The 14,377-nt window shown below is 34.1% G+C and overlaps 4 protein-coding genes across 4 annotated transcripts; all 4 read right to left on the minus strand.

The window, feature by feature from the left end:
* Nucleotides 1–1,904: 1,904 nt before the first annotated feature.
* On the minus strand, nt 1,905–3,461 carry LOC148761432 (F-box protein At4g22280-like). Its single transcript, XM_088808235.1, has 4 exons — nt 3,316–3,461; nt 2,537–3,251; nt 2,260–2,397; nt 1,905–2,171 (listed from the first exon to the last, which is right to left on the minus strand). The coding sequence occupies exons 1-4, from the start codon at nt 3,459–3,461 to the stop codon at nt 1,905–1,907; spliced, it is 1,266 nt and encodes a 421-aa protein (XP_088664361.1).
* Nucleotides 3,462–4,708: 1,247 nt separating this feature from the next.
* LOC18593596 (F-box protein At4g22280-like) lies at nt 4,709–6,236 on the minus strand. The gene is made up of 3 exons (XM_007020907.3): nt 5,331–6,236; nt 5,074–5,217; nt 4,709–4,984 (listed from the first exon to the last, which is right to left on the minus strand). Exons 1-3 carry the CDS (start codon nt 6,234–6,236, stop codon nt 4,709–4,711), a joined length of 1,326 nt encoding a protein of 441 aa, XP_007020969.3.
* A 2,739-nt stretch (nt 6,237–8,975) lies between these two features.
* LOC18593597 (F-box/LRR-repeat protein 13) lies at nt 8,976–10,411 on the minus strand. Its single transcript, XM_007020908.3, has 3 exons — nt 9,605–10,411; nt 9,358–9,516; nt 8,976–9,263 (listed from the first exon to the last, which is right to left on the minus strand). The coding sequence occupies exons 1-3, from the start codon at nt 10,409–10,411 to the stop codon at nt 8,976–8,978; spliced, it is 1,254 nt and encodes a 417-aa protein (XP_007020970.3).
* A 1,936-nt stretch (nt 10,412–12,347) lies between these two features.
* On the minus strand, nt 12,348–13,896 carry LOC108662706 (F-box/LRR-repeat protein At4g14103-like). Its single transcript, XM_018124190.2, has 3 exons — nt 12,982–13,896; nt 12,730–12,894; nt 12,348–12,632 (listed from the first exon to the last, which is right to left on the minus strand). Exons 1-3 carry the CDS (start codon nt 13,894–13,896, stop codon nt 12,348–12,350), a joined length of 1,365 nt encoding a protein of 454 aa, XP_017979679.2.
* Between the last annotated feature and the right edge of the window lie 481 nt (nt 13,897–14,377).

Raw genomic sequence — 14,377 nt, forward strand, 5'->3', positions numbered from 1 at the left:
CTCAGGGATTACGACACTGCCTTGCGGGAAAACCTTTAGGAAAAAGACAATAATTGTTACTTGTAAGTACAATTTTCTACTAGAAAAATGATCAGATCATTCTTTTGTAACAGAAATTCTGGGTGAAGAAAACTAACCTCTCTAAGAAAAGCATATATACGAAGTGATTTAACATTGCAAATGCCTTTAAATAGATCAGTTACAACTGTATTATAAGAATGAAAATCTATCTTGAAACCGATATCTGCTTAGACCAGAGAGTTCAGATTTTTCAACAAGAATCTTTTTGGTAGGTAAAAGCATTTGAAGAAAACAAGGTTAGGGGCATCAATCACAATCTCATTACGGTCGAATCCCGATGAGGTCAGTCTTTTCAGTGTAGGGATAGAAACATTGAACCTGCACCTTGTTTCGAACATGGTGCAGCCTACATCCAATTCCTAATCTTCATCTAGAAGTCTAAAAACAGAAAGATGAAGAATGTTGAGGCTAGGCAAACAAATCTTAACAGGCACTTTCAGGTCAAAGATGTGCGCCACTGAGATTGTGCAATCTTAATGCCACCAATGTCTTGCAAGTAAATACCCCAGCAGGCAGCATATGGAACTCTACACAACCAAGAGATAAATCAAGCTCTCTAACATCGTTCAGCAGTGCATACCGTATCCATTCATCAACTAGATAAGCATAAAAAATAAATCTTCTACATTCGATACGAAATTTATCCACAACCCCCGTATGGTGAAATAGAACTTGATCCACGAAATTCATGACGCAATAACTATTTGTGAAAGGATCATCGAACTTAAGATTAGACATCAAATTAGAAATCTTACTCCACCTTGTCGAAAGAATAGAGGTGCACACTGCTTGTTTCAACGGAAGAAATGAGATTATATGACAAAGAAGATCGTCAGGCAAACTGCTGATCCTGTCTACTACTTTGCTAACTTCAGCTGGCCTAGCCATCAGAAAAGGAACTTCAACCACAGCAAAAAAACCCTGAAATATTTCACCAGGATAAGGCTTTGCAAAACCTTGTTTGCCTTTTCATTTTATTTTTATATCAAATATCATCTGCTATATATATAGAGAGAAAGAAAGAGAGAAAACCCTTCGTTAACTGAGAGTCAAGAAGCCTAGTTCCACAGGACACGGATACCCCAGAGTGATAAAACCCTAGTTTGCTTTCCTTCATGATCACGGCACTCTGTTTTTTTTTTAAAATTTTATTTATTGTTATAATTATTAATGAAAGAGTAAGGGCGATGCAACTCTTGGAGAACATGGTCATTGGTCTCCATGCATTTATGCAAAATCTCAATTATTGGGGGGTAATTATATTGAAATAATGTTCTTTTAGTTCACCCAAAGTTGAATTTATTCATTATAGAATATAAAGCAGTTTGATAGAGATATCATGGTATTGAAAAATATAGACCAACAATTGAATTTTAAGTTGGAAGATTTACCCTTCCCTACTCAAGAATCCAGATCGAATTTCTTTTCATCTAAAAAAGAAAAAGAAAAATCGGATCTAATGAACTTTTTTACAGAAAACAAGTCATAATTAAAATTTTGAGTTAACTTCACTTACATCTCTTGTGATTTCAACTTTTCTTCAACATGACATGTCATGATTTTTTATAAAATTTTTAAATGAGCATAATTAAGATAAAATCGAATTAACCTAATTTTTTTCATTAATTCGATTAATTACTTATTTCAATTAAAAAACTGAGTTAAATTATTTATTAATCGAAATAAAGGATCTACTTCATGGATACTAGCCTTAGAAATTTAGAGTTAGCTGCAATGTTAACCACACAAATTGATAACCATGACTACCACACAGCAATATATCAAAGAGATAACTCAACCTAGAAGAAACATTGAGAAATTTATTAGACAATTACAACTTTGCATTTCTTTGAAGCTCTTTGTGACCTGAGCAGTTCTTTAGCGATCTTCCTTTGCAACTTCTGTTTTGCATACATACGTATTATCAGATTTTCCAGAACTTGTGCATGCTTCAGAAAATACTTAACCATTCGCACTTCAGATTCTGTCCATCGGAATGACAGTAATTTAATTGCCTTGATATGAGATACCAAACAAGGGGGCACTTCCTTTGGTGGATTCATGAATTTCTCTGGAGAGTCTAAAAGTTCCTGCAGAGAAGAGAAATAACTTCACTAAAACTTGCTTCTGCTGCATAGTCTAAGATGGATTGAGATAAAGTTCTACTTTCATTCATACGTCTAAGACAAACACAATGGTCTCTAAGCAAGGAGTATGATCAAGCAATCTTTCCCAACTTTCATGGTAGCACCCATTAATCTTCAAGTAAGTAATGTTTTCCAACATAGGGATTGGACCCCGATCAAAAAGAACAGCCTTCAAAAGACAACAAACTTTGTAGAGCTTAATTAGTTATAATTTTCTGCTAGAAAAAAATTCATCAATAAGAAGTTTATGCAATTAGTTTGGTGTATAGGAAAAAAAATCAACAAGAAACTAGTATCAGAAAACAAACCCCTGAAAGTGGACTAGATAAATGAAGGGATCGAACATGACTAATCCCTCTGAGCAGATCAGTTGCATCATAATTAAGGAGATGAGTATAGAAAGCTAGTCCAAAATCAATATAGACTTCAACCAGAGAGTGGAGATCTATTAATGAATGGTATTTTGCTATAAAGTGAATGTAGTTGAAGTACTCCAGACTTGGTGCATTAATCACGAGCTTATGATCATATTCATAAAGCCATTGATAATTGCTTATGGTCAGTCTCTTGAGTGTAGAGTTACAAACTATGAATTGTCTTATCCACTTGAAATTGCAAGTTTTTACAACCAATTCCTCAAGCCTGGAGCAGCTAGAAAAGAGCCTTTGAACAGAAGCATCATCTTTGAGTTTAATTAACTCTAGGTGGAGAATCTTGAGTCCTGGAAGACAAACGTTACCAGGGATTTCTGGAAAGACAATGCCTTCCATCTGCAATTTCGATGTCACCAATGTCTTGCAAGTAAATATCCCTTCAGGCAGCACCTCAAAACGGCGCTTTGAGAAGCCTGGTGCAAGCTCAAGGTCAAGCTCTCTAACGTTATGCCACAGTGCATAATGTACCCATCCATTGAGCCGTAAATATTTCACACGTACTCTAGGTTTGAAACGAAACGTTTCTGCATCCCCCGTACGAGCAAAGAGAACTCTATCCACAACTTCCTCGAATCCATAACGGGTAACGCTTTACAGGTTCGTCGTTATCATCAATGTTAAGTCTCGAGATCAAAGTAAAAAGATTCTTCCACCTTCTTGACAGGATGGACGTTCGAACTGTTTCTCTTAGTGGAAGAGATGAGATGATACGACAAAGAAGTTCATCACTTAAATCACTTATCCTGTCAGTCTCTGTTTCTCCCCTGCCGCAGTTCTCAAATGGACAACTTCTCACCATAAGGAATTCAACAGAATAACATAAGAAAAATCTAAATTTTCTAGATTGTACATTGTTACCTAGGTGAAGGAGTTGTATATATATACATCTAGGGCTAACCTATCTAACCCTAACTAAACATTGTAGGAAAAATATATAGGGCTAATCCTATCTAACCCTAACTTAATATGGTAATAGAACTATGTAACAGTATTGCTTAATAACTCTAATTTTGATAATTTTTATACACGAAGTGACGTGGTGAAACATAGCATACAAAAGGTGATGTGTACGAAACTTGATAGAAAAGGGTATTGAATTAAGCAGAAAAAAGTATTGAATAATGTAAAGTCATAAGTAATCTTTGTTTATATTCATTGTTATATCAATTTTTTCACATGAACCTAACGTAATTTCTTCTCTATTCACTTTGTGAATAAGTTATATTTGCGTAAAGATTATACCCGTTAATTTCATTCAAAAAAATTATCAAAATACCACCAATTAAAAAATTAACCTATTTATTCGCGCACTCAAGCATTGGAGTATATAAAATTATAAGGGTAAATTACTAGACTTGTTTAAGTTCTATAATTATTATTAGTAACAAATGGGAAACGTGTATCACTAATCTTGGATGGAAAATTTTTCATGAATCCTCTCTCTGAAATAAAACTAGTTGTCATTTTCAATTTAAAACTGACTCAAGGTTAAACGCATGGCTTGCAGGATTCCAAGAAAGAGTTTTCTATGTTATGCTAAAGTAGTCCCCTGAGGATAAATGCAGAAGCAGAAATACAACTGTTGTGTGTCTAACCTCGCGAAGGTGGCAACCACTAAGGTGAATAATGGCCAAACTCTGGCTAAGCTAACAACCACTAAATGATGGTCAAACTCTCACTTTGGTTTGACATACAAATAAAATAAAAATATTATTTTATGATATAATTCTTATGTAAAACTTAGATAATAATAATCTAATTATATACTTCTATACCAATGGTATAGTTAAACATCATCAGTATCAAATTTGGCTTGACTGACAGGAGCCAGATATATATGCAAATTTGAGCCTGCAAACAGCATGCTCATAAGGCAACCCATGGATGATTAGAATTCCAAGAAGGAACAGAACAATTACTTGCCTCATAAATCAATGCTGAATTGAAAAATTAACTCGACATTGGTAAGTTTATATGGTTGTGAAAATCTGACAACCATCACTATCAACCTACATCAGTTCATAAGAAAAGGTTTTGAGAAACTGATCAAACAAGCAAGACTTTACAATTCTTGGAGGCTTTTGGTAACTTCAACAGTTTTTTAGTGATCTTTGACCTCCATTTTTCTGGTTTCGGCCTTTTTCTTTCTCTAGGCTCTACTGAGAGATTCTCCAGAACTTCTGCATTCTTCAGAAAAAACCCAACCATTTGCATCTCCTTTCTACCTTGGCATGACAAAATCTTAAGTGTCTTGAGTTGAGACCATAGACAGGAAGGAAATCTCTCGGATGACGGTACCTCTTTGACGATTTCTATATTGACCTGAACAAATTATATGGATTTAGAACAAATCATATTATATGGAATTAGAACTAATTATATTGAATTATATTTCGATTCATTATACGTACCTTAAGGACAAGAGCTTCTAGACGAGGAAAAGAGGCGAGTAAAACTGGTAGCATGCTTTCCCACCCAACAAAGAAGCAGCCATCAATACTCAAAGAAGTCAATTTAGGCAACTCAGGGATGACGATTTTACCTTGTGGGAAAACCTTAAGGAAAAGGCAATAGTTGTTACTTGTTAGTGCAGTTTTCTACTAGAAAAATCCATCAACAAGAAGTTCATTCTTTTTGTAATAGAATACTAGGGTTGAAGAAAACTAACCTTTCCAAAAAGACCACATATACGAAGTGATTTAACATTACAAATGCCTTTAAATAGATCAGTTGCAGCTGTATTATAAGAGGTAAAAGTGTTAGCAGATTCAAGAACTTTCCCAAACTCGATATCTGCTTCGACAAGAGAGTTCAGATTTTTGTGGAAGAATCCTTTTGGTATTTGACGGCATTTGAAGTAGACAAGGCTAGGGGCATCAATCACAATCTCATAATCTTTGTAAGCTCTCTCATGAAAGACTATGGTCAGTCTCTTCAGTGTAGGGATAGAAATATTGAATCTGCACCTTGTTTTCAAGATGCAACGGTCTACAACCAATTCCTCAAGCAGCGAACAGCTAGAAAGGAGTCTATTTATTGGATCATCATCCAGAAGTCCAATACCAGAAAGATGAAGAATCTTGAGACTAGGCAAACGAATCTTAACAGGCACTTTCAGGTCAAACATGCACCTCTTGTGACTGTGCAATCGTAATGCCACCAATGTATCGCAAGTAAATACCCCGATAGGCAGCATGTTGAACTTTTTACAAGCTACGGATAAATCAAGCTCTCTAACATCGTTCTGCAATGCATATCGTATCCATCCTTCAAGTCGATAAGAATCAACAAACCCTCCACATCTGATACGAAATTTATCCACAACCCCTATATGGTAGAACAAAACTCGATCCACAAAATTCATGAAATTATGACTATCTGACTTTCTCCTTGTAAAACTATCCTCCAAGTTAAGATTAGACATCAAAGTAGAAATCTTACTCCACCTTTTTGATAGAATAGATGTGCAAACTGCTTGTTTCAATGGAAGGAACGAAATTATGTGACTAAGAAGTTCGTCAGGCAGACTGCTGATCCTGTCTGCTACTTCGCTAACTTTAACTTGCTTAGCCATCAGTAAAAGAATTACAATCAACTTCAGCCAGAAAAAACCCAGAAATTTTTCACCAGGATGACGCCTGGCATGCGAAACCTTGTTTGCCTTTTAACTTCTATATCAGATTTCGTCTGCTATATGTATACAGTTCTCTTTCAATACAGAAAACCCTGTTTCTTTCAATTCAGAGAACCCTGTTTTCTTTGACTGAGGGTCAAGAATCCTAGGTTCTTTAGGACAAGGATATCCCGGAAAGACTGATAACACCCTAGTTTGGTTTTCCTTCATGATCACGGCAAACTCTTTTTCCTTTTTATCTTCTTCTTATAATTATTAATGGAAGAATAGTGGCGGTGCAACTCTTGGAGAACATGGTCATTGCCTCATTGGTCTCCAAGCAAATTTTTTATTTAATTTATTTTTATGCAAAATCTAAACCATTAGGGGATAAATATATTAAAGTAATGCCCTTTTTATTCACCCATGGTTGAATTTATCCATTACATAATACAAAGTACTAACTATTGAATTTTTAAATTGGATGGTATACTCTCTTAAGAAACAAGTTCGAATCTCTTTTCATCTAAAAATAAAAAAAAATGTAAAGATAAGATTGGATTTTATGAACTTTTTATTGAAAACAAGACATAATTTATTACGAGAATTTTTTCAGATAATTTGATTAATTGATTAATTCAATTAATTTTGCTATTGATTGATTTAAATGATCTAATTGGATTAATCAATTAATTTAGGATCTGTTTGTTTTGATGTAAAATATTTTCAGAAAACATTTTCAAGACTTATATTTGTTTGAAATGCAAAAAATTTGTTTTAAATATAAAACATTTTACAAGTCATTGGAAAAAACAGTCATTGAACACAAAAAATGTCTTACGCCTATTAGGGGTGTAAGACATTTTCCAGATAGCATGAAAAAAACTTTTATACTAAGCTTAAGTATATAGATTTGATGAATATTAATATTCAACTTAAAATATTAAAAAAATTAAAATATATTAATATTTAACTTAAAATTTTTTAACTTAAAATATTAATATTTAAATTATTCAATACTATTAAAATTAAAAAATATTTTTTAATGAAACCATTCAATGCAATTAAATTTTTGTTTATAAATTGAATAAATTTTACTAATAATTATAATAAAAAATATTTCAATGATATGATTAAACATATAAGTATATATAGATTTTGGATGTCTTACACAATTCATAAATATTGATATTTTTATAGTGAATACACATAAATATAAGTTTTAGATGTCTTATACAATTGATAAATGTTGACATTTTTATAGTGAATACACATAAATATAGGTTTTGTGTGTCTTATACAATCGATAAATATTGATATTTTTAGAGTTATGGTAAAAAAGTGATGAGATAGAAATTTTTTTGAAAATTAGAGATTACTTTAGTTATAAACTATTATTGTATAAGAGTTAAAATTGTATGAATGATTGTATTACATTAATCATTAAATAAAATACTTAGATGTAAGCATGCTTAACTGATGATGAAAGTACTATAGGTAATAGCGGAGCAAAAAGGGTCCATGCCCTCATGGATGCAAAGCCTATAACTCAGCAAATATGATCTAATTTATTGTTTGAAATTTCATGATTGAGGATAAGATAACGAAATTGATAGAAAAATATATAAACGATAGAATTGATAAAGGAAATAGAGATGATAGTGGAGATCATACTGAGAAATTGATGAATTCAAAAATGAAAAACACAAGCGTGGGAGACCTTAAACCCATATGTTTAGAGCTAAAGACAAAAAGATCAAACCCATGTTTAGAAACTTCAACCAACCCACATGTCATTCAACTGAAGCTCTAAACGACACAAAACTATCACTGATGCAAAGATAAAGACACTAAAAGCTTCCTTTTATATATAGTTATAGATATATTGATTTTATCAATTTTCATATCCATTTTTTATTTTGATCCCACATTAATACTTTATAATGAACTCTTATATATCATTTTAAGGTCCATATAACTCTTATCATTTTAAGATCCACACTCTTATTTATAGAAAATATTTTTCATGGGATGAACAACAGAAAATGTTTTCCACTCATGATAGCGAAAAAAATGTTTTCCATTTGTGATAGCGATGGGATGATCTAAACGATAGAAAACGTTTTGCACTAGTGGAAAAAAATTTTTTCCACTTGTGATAGCAAACAATATTTTCCATCGATGAAAATATTTTTGATAGTTTATAAAAACAATAAAAAACATTAAATTTTTTTTCAGTTACCAAAAGGACTCTTAATTAAAACAAAATTTCAATGGTTTATTCAATGAAATTTTTAATCGATTAAATTGAATGCACATGTAAATAGATAGTTTTTGTTCCAACACGAGTTAAACAGTTAATTTTCCTTTTTACAATTATCATAATATTCTCAATTCAAAGTTAGCCTTTTGCGAGAAGAGAAGTTACTAAAAAGATATTAATTGAGAAATTGAAAAAAAAAACACAAAATAATTGTATAAGAAAAGATGAAACTATAAAAAATATAGATAAGATTTACCCTTAAAATCTTTCAAGCGCATACAAGACACATATAGCTAGACTGAGACACAAGACATATATAGCTAGACTACTTAAGACATATATTGTTAGTAACTTCTTGGGCATTCAATTGATAACAAATAATAACTATAGTCACTTACATGGAATGACTGTATTGTCAACAGATAATTAAATTAGATCTAATGCTTTTCATTATTCAATGAGGATATAGGTAAATGATATTCTATTTGACATTGACTTGAACCCCTTGGTGCATCGAGAATGCTTGCTATTACTTTACTGCTTACAGCTCTTGCACTGCATACAACCAGCTTCTTCAATGCCAATCCATTCCTCAAAAAGTATTTCACAACTTCCACATCTTTCTTTCGAAATCTATTAATCTGAACTGTCTCAAGGTTGCATGACAAACAAGCAGCGGGCGGTGCATTCCACCTGTCGTTGCGACCCAGTTTGTATGGAAATTTCTGACAGAAATAGAATGAATCCAATCAATCCTCGGATCATGCAGGGAATAAGAGAAATTGATGTACTGATTCAATATGCATGTCCTGAACTTACCTTTTCCAACACCAAGGAAGTCAAATTAGGTGAATGGTCTAGCAAGAGAGGCAAAGCTTGACAGTCATACATATAATCAACTTCAACCACAAGATGTGTCAAATTCTGGAAAAGAGGTGGATTCTCATGTTCCCTGATAAGTCCAAGGCTCAGCAACATCTATCATATATAAAAGATTCAGTCATTGAAGGAAACATATATGGGGAAAAACGAGAGAGCACGTGAGAAAGGCAGAGAAGGGACGTACATTGTCTTCGTATATCTCCAGCTGCTTTACCTTGTTATAGATGGTCGTCAAAAGCTTGGAGGTGGGAGCCCTATTAGGCTCAGTGACATTGATGCTTTCTGCATCGAGGGACAATAGGTTATTCTGACAATCACCTTGTATCATAGAACCTCTAAGGTATTTTACATGTAGTCGTGATCCCTCGAAGCAATCTTCTATATGGAACATTTCAAGCACAGGGACAGCAGAGAGAAGCTTGTTGAAGACGTTATCGTCCAAGATAGAGATTGATACAAGCTTGAGGGTCTTAAGACATGGAAACACCGCGTCAGCAGGGATGCCATCGACTATTTTACAACCAGCCAATTTTAGAGATTTCAGTCTTCGACACGAAAAAACTATACAAGGTAAATTAACATAACGAATTTTATGAACGTTATTTGCGAAGATATCAAGCTCCTCAAGAGTAGACACACTTGCAGTCGCAGAGAGAATCCAGTTAGACATCTTGGTTACGCTATAGCTGGGGTCATAGCACCTGAGACGAAACTTCCGAAGCCTATGCAATTCTTCATGGTTACTCAAGGCTTCGTCCAAGAATTTCTCGAAGGTCTTTGCTGGACTTAGATTGTCCCTGAAATCAAGAATGCGGACTGACCTCCAAAGGTACTTAAATCTTGATGACAAAATGCTGGTTCGTATTGCAGATTGGGATGGAAGAAGAGAAAGAATCTTGCAAAGGATTTCATCAGGTAAATCACTGATCCTATCCGTTTTTCTTTCCGTTACCTTCACATGCATCAGCCTTTTATTTCTGACTTTCTGCATCGTTACCTGCACCTGCATCAGCCATTTATTGCTGACTTTTAGCAGAAAACTCCCCAACCTTGATATGTTCAGATATAGTTTTAGCAAAACTCTACTATAAGGCATGGCAGCAGAGTTTCTGAAACCTTGTAGGGTTTTACCTTCTATTTAACACTAGCTAAAGCTTTATGGAACAGGATTTCTCATGTTTTCTTTTCTGTTTTCGCCATATTATCCTAATCTCTCCATTATCCTAACCTTTTTGCTCAATCTATTATTCTTTATTAATTATAAAACTTAATGAAAATCCAATGTGAAATTTTACATACTTTAATAAAGTTTCTTCATTAATTTTGGACCAGCACCGTCTATTAAAATTTCTTTAAAGATAAGAATAAATCCATCCACAGCTCAGATAAAAAGATCAAGTAGATTAAGCTTGTTATTAGCAATTAATTCCTATCATCATATCGAAGAAGAGATTTTGATAGCTTTTAGTTCCAATTTTGACAATATTTGAGACCATATCTAATTCAAATTCTTAGAATTGGGAACAAGAACATTGTGATATATTCTTCTGCAAATCCTTAAACATACAAGCAAGAAAGGCAGAGACAGTAGAGAAAGAAAGGAAAACAAACAGTTGCAATTTGAGTATTCCAAGTCAGAATTTAAGCTGTAACGAAATCAATTGTCAAGTGCTACAAATTACCAATAATAGAGATAGTGGAGATATGCCGAGGCGTTGTGAAGACACCAATCTTAACTAGACGGGAAGCTGTGAAGAGACCAATCTTGACGAGTTGATGAGGTTAGCTGAAAAATAGCCAAACTCTCGTTTTGATTGGCTAAGTCAAAAATACTAGAACTTTTTTCCCTTTGGTTGGCCAAACCAAAATACTAGAACTTCTTTCTCTTTATATTCTTTATTAATTCGCCAATAACCAAAACATTATAACCTCTTTCTCTTGATATTCTTTATTAATTCGCCAAGAGGATTTTATCCTAAAACCTCTTAATTTCTCTTTATATTCTCTATTAATTCGCTAATAGTGTTTTATTTTAAACTTACTTGTAGGGTTTTATCTTAAATTTTCTTGAAACACAAGTCAAGTAAAAAATAAAAAATAATATAAAAATAACTTTTCCTGCGTCAGTAGTACTCTTGTATCAAGAGAGTTAGGATTCCATTAGCTAGAAATACTCTTGTTTCAAGAGAGTTAGAATTCCATTAGCTAGCAAAAGTTAGGGAAAAATAATTATAAAAATAACTTTTCCTAACTTATTGCGTAAGTAGTACTCTTGTATTAGGAGAGTTAGAATTCCATTAGCTGCTAGAATTCCATTGGCTGCAAGGGCCCAGAAACTTTTTTCAAAAGAGAAGAGAATAATATATACAAGAGATGGAAAACATGTTTCATCTAAAACACTCTGACTCTAAAAATTCAGCAATCAACCCATTGCAAGGAGAATCTCAGATGCTGCACCCAATCTCTGAAAATATGCATGAATAACCAAGCTTCAAGGTTTAATTCGAAATTAGAGACCGAGAGCCAAACTCTTAATAGAAGAATAGACTTATATGTCTATAAAGAAGCAAAAGTTTGAACCTCAGATGTTAACTGGCTTAAACAAACATTCAAAAGGAGAATTAATGAAACAAAGCAAGAAAACTGACACAGAATCAGTGGAAGTGAAGGCCAGTCACTTAGCATTTAGCAAACATAGAATAGAATTTACTTAGTTTTGAAAGAAAATACACACCAGGAAAGTGGCTAGAAGCCCTTTTCAACAATCTAAAAACCTCAGAAAGTTTCATACTGGCATTCAGGAGCTAAAAATTATGACACCCAAAGAACAAAAGCAATGTAATTTGAAAGCTTATATCTCTGCATCATTTTTGATGAGTTCTCCTCCAGGGGAATCCTGTTAATAAAAACCTGACTGCAGCTTTTTCTCAAATGATCGAAATGCTAGATTCCAACTTCACAGGATAGAACCCAATTTCAACTCTTTTCGAGTCTCCAAGAACTTGTAGCACTTGGTACTGGGTCTCGTCTTTCAAATCACATATGTAAAACAAAGATATCTCCTTCAAAACAGGTGCATGCTGACATAAATGCTTCAACAATTGTATACTAGCGGCAGTGGCCTCAAAACACAAGATGGCAAAGGATTTTAGGCAAGAGCTGAAACAAGGTAGGGTTTGGAAAAACCTATCTTGATCTTGTGGTTTAAAACCCTGTATTGAAATAAAACACAATATAATTCAATCCAGGAAATATGAATTGTTAGCTTAAAGGCATGCTTAGTGATATTTTGGCACAAGGGAAACTCACCGAAACAATGCTAAGAGTTTCAAGTTTTGGTGCTTTTTGAAGCAGATACATCAATGCTCCCACAGTATAAGCACCGGGAAAGTAATGATCCGGTCTAACATGCAAATGAGTCAAATTGTGAAATGTAGGAAGACCTGCTTCAATATTTTCTGCACCATCAAGAAGCTTACACACAAAAGAAGAATGAAATTAGTATATATTCTCTTTTGGTGTAACCAAGTGCATAAAGGAAAACAAAAAATGTTGCTCTACCCGAAGCGAATTAACATTCACTGAAAGGGAATTTGCATTCTGAAGTCCAGCAAGTAGTTTCATTGCACAGTGATAATTCTCTCCTCGATTTATGAAGCCAAAAATAGCTACCTGAGCCGTGTCCAGTACTGGCAATATTGGATTGTATGGAACAAGTTGAACCAGCAACGAAATTCTGAATGATAGATGGCTCAGATTAGCTGCGTTAACTTTGATTTTACAATTCCCATCCTTTATCAGTCCAGCTTTATAATTGGAAAGAGAGAATTTCGTCAGAGTAGGAATATCGATGTAGATTTCGTCTATATTATTCCAATCACACTGTTCTAAAACCAGCTCTTCTAGGACTAGACAACCTGAAAACAGCTCTTGGCAGGACTGCTCATCCTTAAATCTGACACCTGAAAGTTTCAAGACCTTAAGGCTTGGGAAACGGACAGGAGTAGGAACTTTCAGAGTACAATGCGTCCTTAACACCAAGCTAATCAATGATTCCGAAGTAAAAAGACAATCGGGCAAGGTAACATATGTTGGTTTAATCAAGAGCCTCATTACAGCAGATGGCCATGGGCTGAGACCGAATTCATCAACTTCCTTCTGCAAGATAGGAGAGAGTTTTCTTTTACAAGCACCACGGTGGTGGAGTGATCTATCTACAACCTTCAAGGAACTAGCCCTTATATCTTCAATAGGATCCGGATCTTCAAAAGTAAGGTTCGGGAGAGAGATCCACAAATTTTTCCATCTTGTAGACAGAACCGAAGTCCTTACAGCTTCTTTGGTTGGAATGAATGAAAGAATGTGAACAAGAACATCATCAGGTAAGCTGCTGATTCTGTCTTCTCCCTGACCGGCATCCTGTCTCTCCAAAGACATTTCCCTCATGGGACTACGAGGTGAAGCATCAGTAGCCATGTTCACTATATCACACTCAGACAAAGTATTCCGAGTCATAATAAAAAAAAAAGGAAAAACAGAAAAAAAAAAACCCAAGAACCCCATTCAAATGTATATGTGGTTTCATTTATCTCTAACTACATAGTGAAGCTTTGCCAATTCCATATTTCCATATTCCTCCCAATCCCAATATCAGAATTGAATTTTCTTTTAGAATCTATGGTGAAACTAGAGTTTTGAACCTGATTTACTTCAGATAACTATCCAAATCATGTAAACAGTAAAGGGAAAAATTGAAAAGAAAGAAAAAAAAAATAGTACCTGAAGTAGGAGGACGAGGAAGAAGTGAAGGCTGAAGCAGAGGTTTTTGGTGGCTGAAAAATCAAACGAGCAAAGGAGAGATCAGTCTGGAGAAACTCTTCAGTCCATCTATCGGCAGTTGATTGGAGTTGAAATTCTTCTTTCATTGAACTTTTTCCTCCTTCCAACTGTCCTTTGC

Source organism: Theobroma cacao, chromosome 7 (assembly GCF_053813885.1).
Source record: "Theobroma cacao isolate CCN51 chromosome 7, ASM5381388v1, whole genome shotgun sequence".
Classification (NCBI taxonomy): Eukaryota; Viridiplantae; Streptophyta; class Magnoliopsida; order Malvales; family Malvaceae; genus Theobroma; species Theobroma cacao.

What these genes read in the sequence shown, in the direction of transcription:
- LOC148761432 (XM_088808235.1), bottom strand. Translation starts at nt 3,461, where the DNA reads ATGGTGAGAAGTTGTCCATTTGAGAACTGCGGCAGGGGAGAAACAGAG. An exon ending in TATCTAGTCCACTTTCAGGG is followed by an intron (nt 2,398 to 2,536) that starts GTTTGTTTTCTG and finishes TGTCTTTTGAAG; the next exon opens with GCTGTTCTTTTTGATCGGGG. An exon ending in CCATTGTGTTTGTCTTAGAC is followed by an intron (nt 2,172 to 2,259) that starts GTATGAATGAAA and finishes TCTTCTCTGCAG; the next exon opens with GAACTTTTAGACTCTCCAGA.
- LOC18593596 (XM_007020907.3), bottom strand. Translation starts at nt 6,236, where the DNA reads ATGGCTAAGCAAGTTAAAGTTAGCGAAGTAGCAGACAGGATCAGCAGT. An exon ending in TATGTGGTCTTTTTGGAAAG is followed by an intron (nt 5,218 to 5,330) that starts GTTAGTTTTCTT and finishes CTTTTCCTTAAG; the next exon opens with GTTTTCCCACAAGGTAAAAT. An exon ending in TAGAAGCTCTTGTCCTTAAG is followed by an intron (nt 4,985 to 5,073) that starts GTACGTATAATG and finishes TAATTTGTTCAG; the next exon opens with GTCAATATAGAAATCGTCAA.
- LOC18593597 (XM_007020908.3), bottom strand. Translation starts at nt 10,411, where the DNA reads ATGCAGAAAGTCAGAAATAAAAGGCTGATGCATGTGAAGGTAACGGAA. An exon ending in TGGAGATATACGAAGACAAT is followed by an intron (nt 9,517 to 9,604) that starts GTACGTCCCTTC and finishes TATATATGATAG; the next exon opens with ATGTTGCTGAGCCTTGGACT. An exon ending in CTTCCTTGGTGTTGGAAAAG is followed by an intron (nt 9,264 to 9,357) that starts GTAAGTTCAGGA and finishes TATTTCTGTCAG; the next exon opens with AAATTTCCATACAAACTGGG.
- LOC108662706 (XM_018124190.2), bottom strand. Translation starts at nt 13,896, where the DNA reads ATGGCTACTGATGCTTCACCTCGTAGTCCCATGAGGGAAATGTCTTTG. An exon ending in TGAATGTTAATTCGCTTCGG is followed by an intron (nt 12,895 to 12,981) that starts GTAGAGCAACAT and finishes TTTGTGTGTAAG; the next exon opens with CTTCTTGATGGTGCAGAAAA. An exon ending in AAACTCTTAGCATTGTTTCG is followed by an intron (nt 12,633 to 12,729) that starts GTGAGTTTCCCT and finishes ATTTCAATACAG; the next exon opens with GGTTTTAAACCACAAGATCA.